The sequence below is a fragment of the Drosophila bipectinata genome, chromosome 2L (genome assembly GCF_030179905.1).
Source record: "Drosophila bipectinata strain 14024-0381.07 chromosome 2L, DbipHiC1v2, whole genome shotgun sequence".
NCBI classification, from domain to species: domain Eukaryota; kingdom Metazoa; phylum Arthropoda; class Insecta; order Diptera; family Drosophilidae; genus Drosophila; species Drosophila bipectinata.
The window spans coordinates 12,712,627-12,720,436 of NC_091736.1; the positions used below are offsets into that span (position 1 = coordinate 12,712,627).

The following is a 7,810-nucleotide window of genomic DNA, read 5'->3' on the forward strand; positions in this document are numbered from 1 at the left end:
TTTTTTTAATTTTGTAAAATTATTAAAGTAACGAAAGTCAACAAGTTACACCCTGTGTAAAACCCACAACCTCACATATTTGTCATCGCTGATTTCAAAAGCTTTCTAGTTCCAGTAATCCGTTAATCCCCTTTTATTGCACAAAGTAGTCAAAGTAGTCAGTCGATTATCGAATCTCCAGCTGTCGAGTCCAAGCGAGCGGAATAACTATGAGCGAATCGCCTATAAATAGCTCTTCCTGGAGTACGAAAATTCGCACAATCAGTAAAAATAATGCGGAAGATTCAGCTGCGCCCTCTTCAAGCTCCCAAAGAGTTCCATCCGAAGCCTCGTCCAATATTTTAGTCCTGAACTACGATTGCTTAGAAAGAATATTCTCACTTCTGAGCTTAGAAGATCAGTTGAATTTTTCGCGTTCCAATCGTGAAATAGAAAGCATGTTTAGGAACTACGCCCAGTGGAAGTACAAACACATTACTGACGACATCACCGACAGCCTTAAGGAACCTGATCTGGAATATCTAGTGGAACAAGTCAACGAGCATGTGATCAGCTATGAGTCAAGTCTGAATCCCTCCTCCGAGGGGCAATTGCGGTTACTAGGAATGCACTGCCCTATGCTGCGGCGCCTCAGAATGAATTTCATGGGAGAACCCCGATGGGAGGACTGGAACCAATTGAAGAATTTAAACACTCTTCATACCCGGGTATGCTTTAGAAGCATTGGTGTCTATGAGAAGTTCTTCTTAAATCTATCAGAGAATCTACCGTGCCTGAGGAAACTAGTCTTGGAAGCTCCCGACTACACTGGGAAAGGACTCCAAGTGCTGGAGAAACTAGAGAATTTAGAGATAGATTACCTTTGCCAATTAGATGCCAAATACCTGATCGATTGCTTCATCATGATGAAAAATCTGCGCTTTCTTAAAATTGGAATGTGGCCCGAAAACCTGATCAACGAAAACTTCTCCGCGATTGTTGCGAACTGTCAGAACTTGGAAACGCTTGAGTTCACCGATGAAGACCTCCCCGATTATGTGGCATTCGAAAGGGTTTGTGAGCTGCCTCGCCTTAAGCACATATTTATGACCTATCCGCGTCTTAAAAGACCGGCTTTTATCGAGGGACTTGTTCGTAAGACTGGCACTCCTCTAGAGAGCCTTATTCTGTTTGGATTGAATCTGTGTAAGGAGCAGATAGAGCATATCTCTGATATTACTTCCCTTAGAGAACTCTGGCTAGGAAGCACTGAAGTTGATTTCAGTGTAGAAGGCTTCATGAAGCTAAAATCTCTTGAATACCTACATCTGCACATGCGAGGCATTACTAATAAGCACTTGTTGGAACTGGTGCTTGGATGCCCCCGCCTACGGGTCTTGAATGTGATAAGTTGTCCGAATATTACTTCCGATTTCATTTCTTTACTAAAAAGTTCTTTGAAGATGCTTAAGGAAACAAATTGGGACAAAATTTTAATATATTTAAAGACCTCTTCTGTGAATTGGAAAGGAAACTCCAGCTTTAAAATTGAGAACATTCACATCATAGACGGCCATCTAAAGAAAGTTCCTATTTTAATAGAAAAGGAGTTCAATATTTATTACCAATTATTCCGACTCAGATAGCTTTTAATATAATTCAGGATTACTTCATTCATACCTGGAGCCAGTTCATCTTACAGTGAATTATTTAAAAAGTATGAACAAACATTACACAATAAAAATTCCTCCAAATAAATAATTTTTTAACTTATTTTTGAAATAATGGTGAGGTATGTATGTGTATATCCATAGGTACCTTGGAGGTTGGAAATATCTCTGTCCGGCCCCTGCCTGCACACCAATACTGAAACAAAATAAAACAGGCCTAAGCAGCCATAGCCCCCGGGGATCCAAGTCTACTTCCGATTTTTATACAGATAGTCCCCGAAAATGTAGAATTTTCAACATTTCGAATTTTTGAAAGTCAACAAGTCACGCCCTGTACGAAACCCACAACCTCACACATTTGTCATCACTGATTTTAATCTAGTTCCAGAAATCTACGACAGAAGCAATACGCAAATAAAAAGCGAAAGTACCGATTTTTATTCCACAAAGTATACAGAATACGATCATATTGCCCTCTCCCCATAGCCAGTCAGTCAGTTTTGGAGCCTCCAGCTGTCGAGTCCAAGAGAGCGGAATAAGTATGAGCGAATCGCCTATAAATAGCTCTTTCTCGATTGCAAAGAAACGCAAAATCAGTAAAAATAATGCGGAAGATTCAGCTGCGCCCTCTTCAAGCTCCCAAAGACTTCCATCCAAAGCCTCGTCCAATATTTTAGTCCTGAACTACGATTGCTTAGAAAGCATATTCTCAATTCTAAGCTTAGAAGATCAGTTGAATTTTTCACGTTCCAATCGCGATATAGAACGCGTGTACACGAACTACGCCCAACGGAAGTACAAACACATCCCTGAATACATCACCTACAGACTCGAGGAATCTGATCTGGAATATCTAGTGGAACAAGTCAACGAGCATGTGATCAGCTATGAGTCACCACTGGATCCCTCCTCCAGAGACGAGGAGCAGTTGCGGTTACTAGGAGTGCACTGCCCTATGCTGCGGCACCTCAGAATGAATTTCATGGTAGAACTCCGATGGGAGGACTTGAACCAATTGAAGAATTTAAACACTCTTTATGCCTATTTAGAGTTTAGTAGCAATGATGTCTACGAGAAGTTCTTCTCAAATCTGTCAGAGAATCTACCGTGTCTGAGGAAGCTAGTCTTGGAAGCTCCCGACTACAATGGGAAAGGACTCCACATGTCGGAGAACCTAGAGCATCTAGATATAGATGACTTTTCCGAATTAGATGCCAAATACCTGACCGATTGCTTCATCAAGATGAAAAATCTGCACTTTCTTAAAATTGGAAAGGGGACCAAAAACCTGAGCAACGAAAACTTATCCGCGATTGTCGCGAACGGCCGGAACTTGGAAACGCTTGAATTCCGCGATAACGAACTCCTCGATGATTTGGAACTCGAAAGGGTTTGTGAGCTACCCCGCCTGAAGCACCTAATAATTTCCTTTCCGCGTCTAGCACCGTGTTTCATCGAGGGACTTGTACGTAAGACCTGCACTCCTCTAGAGAGCCTTATTCTGTTTGGATCGAATCTGTGTAAGGAGCAGATAGAGCATATCTGTGACATTACTTCCCTCAGGGAACTCTGGCTAGTCAGCCATCACGATGATTTCAGTGTGGAAGGCTTCATGAAGCTAAAATCTCTTGAATACCTACATCTGGATATGCGAGCCATTACTAAAAAGCAGTTGTTGAAACTGGTGCTTGGATGCCCACGCCTACGGGTCTTAAATGTGATATGGGGTTGCCCGAATATTAATTCCGATTTTATTTCTTCACTAAATAGTTCTTTGAAGAAGCTTAAGGAAACCAATCGTGAACAAATTTCAATATATTTAGATAACTCTTCTGTGGATTGGAAAGGAAACTCCAGCTTTAAACTCGACAACATTAAAATCATAAAAGGCGCTCTATGGAAAGTTCCTATTTTAATAAGAAAGGAAATATTGCATAAATATTATTCCGACTCCGATAGCTTTTAATATCAGTCAGGACTACTGTTACATTCATACCCTTAGCCAGCCTCTTCTATATTAGGAATAATTAAAAAGTATGAACACACATTAAACAATAAAAATTTTTGTAACTAAAATTTTCGTCTTAGCTTCATAAATCAGCGTAAGGTGCTCTCTACGTTCAGCGTATACACTGAAAACAACGGAAAACAAACTTAAAAATAATTGAATGAAAATGAAAAATATTGTCCCGACTTGTTGAGTTTTTCCTGTTAATTTTCTTTCGCTCCAGCAACCTATAAAATTTATTTGGGTTCAAAATAATTTCATAAGCAGCGCACTCTACGATTCGCTCAGTGCAGAAATTCGATTCTCTCATCAAAACATTCTCAACTTGCTCATATCAACTCAGGAAGTGATCCTGATCAAGAATATATATACTGTATAGGCTCGGACATGTCTCCTTCACTGCGTTGCACACTTTTGACCAAAAAATATTAAAAACAAGAAAGGAAAGCTAACTTCGGGCGGAGCCGAAGTTTATATACCCTTGCAGTTAAAACCGGATATATATCGTAAACATCGGATATAGTTGGCCGATCCTTATGGGAATAGGAATATATAATCCAATTTATTACAATAAAAAATCTAAAAAAGTCCCAAACTTCTATCTTCAAAAATACGAAAGTTGATATTTCTACTAAATACCATTTTCGATCGTTCAGTTATATGGCAGCTATAGGATATAGTCGGCCGATCCTAATGAAATTTGGTAGGTTGGATCAACTGACCAAAAATATAATCTTTACCAAGTTCCAGCTTTCTAACTTTAAAAACACCAAAATTATACCATTTCCGATCAATCAGTTATATGACAGCTATAGGATATACTAGTCACACCCTGTACAAAACCCACAACCTCACATATATATTTGTCATCACTGATTTTAAAAGCTATTCTAGTTCCAGAAATCTACGATAAAAGCTGACCACTCGACAATACACAAATAAAAAGGGGAAGTACCCACTTTTATTGCACAAAGTATACCAAATGCGATTATAATGCCGTCAGTCAGTCGGTTATCGAGTCTCCAGCTGTCGAGTCCAAGCGAGCGGAATAAGTATGAGCGACTCGCCTATAAATAGCTCTTCCTCGAGTGCAAAAAAGGGCACAATCAGTGAAAATAATCCGAAAGATTCAGCTGCGCCCTCTTCAAGCTCCCAAAGAGTACCATCCAAAACTTGGTCCAATATTTTAGTCCTGGACAACGATTGCCTAGAAATAATATTCTCATTTCTCAGCTTAAAAGATCAGTTGAATTTTTCGCGTTCCAATCGCAAAATAGAACGCATCTACAGGAACTACGCCCAACGGAAGTACAAACACATCACTAAATACATCACCACCACCCTCGCGGAATCTTATCTGGAATATTTAGTGGAACAAGTCAACGAACATGTTATCAGCTATGAGTCACCACTGGATCCCTCCTCCAGAGACGAGGAGCAATTGCGGTTACTAAGAATCCACTGCCCTATGCTGCGGCGCCTCACGATGGCTTTCACGCAAGACCGATGGGAGGACTTGAACCAATTGAAGAATTTAAACACTCTTCATGCCTATTTAGAGTTTAGTAGCACTGATGTCTACGAGAAGTTCTTCTCAAATCTATCAGAGAACCTACCGTGCCTGAGAAAGCTAGTCTTGAAAGCTCCCGACTACAATGGGAAAGGACTCCAAGTGCTGGAGAAACTACAGCATCTAGAGATAGATAAAAATACCGAATTAGATGCCAAATACCTGACCGATTGCTGCTTCAAGATGGAAAACCTGAACTTTCTTAAAATTGGAATGTTTACCAGAAACCTGAACAACGAAAACTTCTCCGCGATTGTCGCGAACTGCCGGAACTTGGAAACGCTTGGGTTCACCGACAACGAACTTCTCGATAATGCGGCATACGAAAAGGTTTGTGAGCTGCCCCGCCTGAAGCACATAATATTGACTTATCCCCGTCGAAGACCGGGTTTCATTAAGGGGCTTGTACGTAGGACTGGCACTCCTCTTGAGAGCCTTATTCTGTTTGGATCGAATCTGTGTAAGGAGCAGATAGGACATATCTGTGATATTCCTTCCCTCAGAGAACTCTGGCTAGGCAGCACAGACGATAATTTTAATGTGGAAGGCTTTACGAAGCTGAAATCTCTTGAATACCTACATCTGCAAATGCAAGGCATTACAAATAAGCAATTGTTGGAACTGCTGCTCGGGTGCTGCTGCCTACGGGTCTTGAATGTCTTATGGCGTTGCTCGAAAATTAATTCCGATTTAATTTCTTTGTTAAATCGTTCTTTGAAGAAGCTTAAGAAAATCAATCGTGGCAAAATTTCAATATATTTAGATGACTCTTCTGTGGATTGGGAAGGAAACTCCAGCTTTAAAATTGAGAACATACACATCATAAATGGCTATTTGAAGTCTCCTTTTTTAATAAAAAAGGAGTCAATATTCTATAAAAATTATTCCGACTCGGATAGCTTTAAATATCATTCAGGGTTACTTCATTCATACCTGTAGCCAGCCCATCTTACAGTGAATTATTTTAGAAGTGTGAACAATCATAGGCCTTAAAATTCATGGCCTTCAAACTTCATTAAATGACTCGGAAAGAATTTGAAATGAATCTGAATACTTTGAGTCACTTTCTAGCTATGAACTTGTAAATAATCATAATGAATTATTCAACATTTTAATAAGTTAGAATGTTCCGATTGCATTAATAATCCATCTGTTGATTTAATGCAAAAGGTTATTGAATCCCTTATTAAAAATGCGGCACGAGTGCAAAATGCAAAATAAAATGTTGGTTTATCGAAAGTGATTTGCATTTTAAGAAAGAATATTTGTGGGTGAATAAATGGAAGCAAATAAAATGTATAAATAAAACATTGGGAATGGTCACTCCAGGTTCCAATCAATAAAATGAAACACAAGTATTTCTTGAATTCTGTTTGGTTTTTTTATTCAGTAAAATTCTCATTTATTCCGTTTTATTAAACTTTAAATTAATTCGTTAATGTTACATTCATAAGAACATACCGAGTTTTTTATACTTTGACCTTTTTTTCCTGCATATTGCTACCATTTGTTCTGGTTTTACGATTATTTTTTTGTCACTAACAGTAGATTTTCACTTGCTTTGTGTTTTTTATTTGAAATAAATCTGGATTTATTTTGTTTTTCTGTTTTTACTATTTACTCGTTTTTATTTTACAACAATTAGCTTGGCTAAAGTGTGTCTTAATTTACTAAAAGTTCTTCTTTCGGCTGTGATTCAAGGATAAAAGCAAATTAAACGATGCGCGGATTTGAAAATTAATATTTGATTACCATTTAATATTGCAATTGTTGGCCTGGTTTTGGTTGTGTTTTTTTTACGGTTTTTATTTTATTTTCATTTTTTTAGGAGTCGCAGCTAAATGTTCTATATACAATATACATGATTTCGAGTTACACGTCTACCCTAACAGCGTTCCCTATATGGTATGTGTATGAAATACAATCCAATTAAACTACAAATTCCAACGATCCTTAACAAATTACAATGTACTAGAGATGTATCTTGCCAAGTGTGTAAATTTCATATATATATATATATTTCAATAATTATATATAATCATTGTTTATCATTGTGTGTATAGTTCTCAATTCTTTTACTTTATTTTCCATTCATTTAACGGCTTAGATTTTAAAGTCTTTCATTTCGTAGGAATTTGATGTTGTCTATGTATGTTTTTTTTATAGCACTTTCGTTATGGATTTTTGTTCATTTTTAGTGGAGTGATTGGATGTGAAAATGTGATATTGGTGATTTAAGTTAAAGATTTGAATTATTTCAAAGGTGAGTGAAAGACTGTATGTAATGGTGAGTGATTGAGTGAGTTCATCTTTTTCAATAGGCTTCCGTATTTTTTTTTGTTTTTTCTTTTAGTTTTAGTTTAAATAAAGTCAATTCCTATATAACGATGCGCTCATTTATGTTCGGTTTCCTTTTTTATTTCCTGTGTATAATATATATATTCTTTATAAATGCAATTTTAGAACTTACAGTAGGTTCAAAAACGTCTCATTACTGGTTTAATTTGTCTATGTATAACAGTACATAAAAATTAAAACGTTGCTTGAGCCATGAACCACCCCATCTACCGTCTCATGTAATAT

At 37.7% G+C, this 7,810-nt stretch overlaps 3 protein-coding genes across 3 annotated transcripts; all 3 read left to right on the forward strand.

Annotated features, from left to right (window-relative positions):
- The first annotated feature begins 209 nt into the window (after nt 1–209).
- Nucleotides 210–1,625, forward strand: LOC138925751 (uncharacterized). The gene has a single exon (XM_070276987.1). It carries the CDS (start codon nt 210–212, stop codon nt 1,623–1,625), a length of 1,416 nt encoding a protein of 471 aa, XP_070133088.1.
- Nucleotides 1,626–1,963: 338 nt separating this feature from the next.
- On the forward strand, nt 1,964–3,271 carry LOC138925784 (uncharacterized). Its single transcript, XM_070277196.1, has 2 exons — nt 1,964–3,039; nt 3,092–3,271. Exons 1-2 carry the CDS (start codon nt 2,191–2,193, stop codon nt 3,137–3,139), a joined length of 897 nt encoding a protein of 298 aa, XP_070133297.1. The 5' UTR covers nt 1,964–2,190; the 3' UTR covers nt 3,140–3,271.
- Nucleotides 3,272–4,711: 1,440 nt separating this feature from the next.
- LOC138925752 (uncharacterized) lies at nt 4,712–5,760 on the forward strand. Its single transcript, XM_070276988.1, has 2 exons — nt 4,712–5,632; nt 5,731–5,760. The coding sequence occupies exons 1-2, from the start codon at nt 4,712–4,714 to the stop codon at nt 5,758–5,760; spliced, it is 951 nt and encodes a 316-aa protein (XP_070133089.1).
- The last annotated feature ends 2,050 nt before the right edge of the window (nt 5,761–7,810 follow it).

Bases quoted from the DNA above. Each gene is read 5' to 3' on its own strand.
- LOC138925751 (XM_070276987.1), top strand. From the start codon at position 210: ATGAGCGAATCGCCTATAAATAGCTCTTCCTGGAGTACGAAAATTCGC.
- LOC138925784 (XM_070277196.1), top strand. From the start codon at position 2,191: ATGAGCGAATCGCCTATAAATAGCTCTTTCTCGATTGCAAAGAAACGC. The intron at 3,040-3,091 runs GTTTGTGAGCTA...TTCCGCGTCTAG, and splicing joins ATGATTTGGAACTCGAAAGG to CACCGTGTTTCATCGAGGGA.
- LOC138925752 (XM_070276988.1), top strand. From the start codon at position 4,712: ATGAGCGACTCGCCTATAAATAGCTCTTCCTCGAGTGCAAAAAAGGGC. The intron at 5,633-5,730 runs GTACGTAGGACT...TCCTTCCCTCAG, and splicing joins CGGGTTTCATTAAGGGGCTT to AGAACTCTGGCTAGGCAGCA.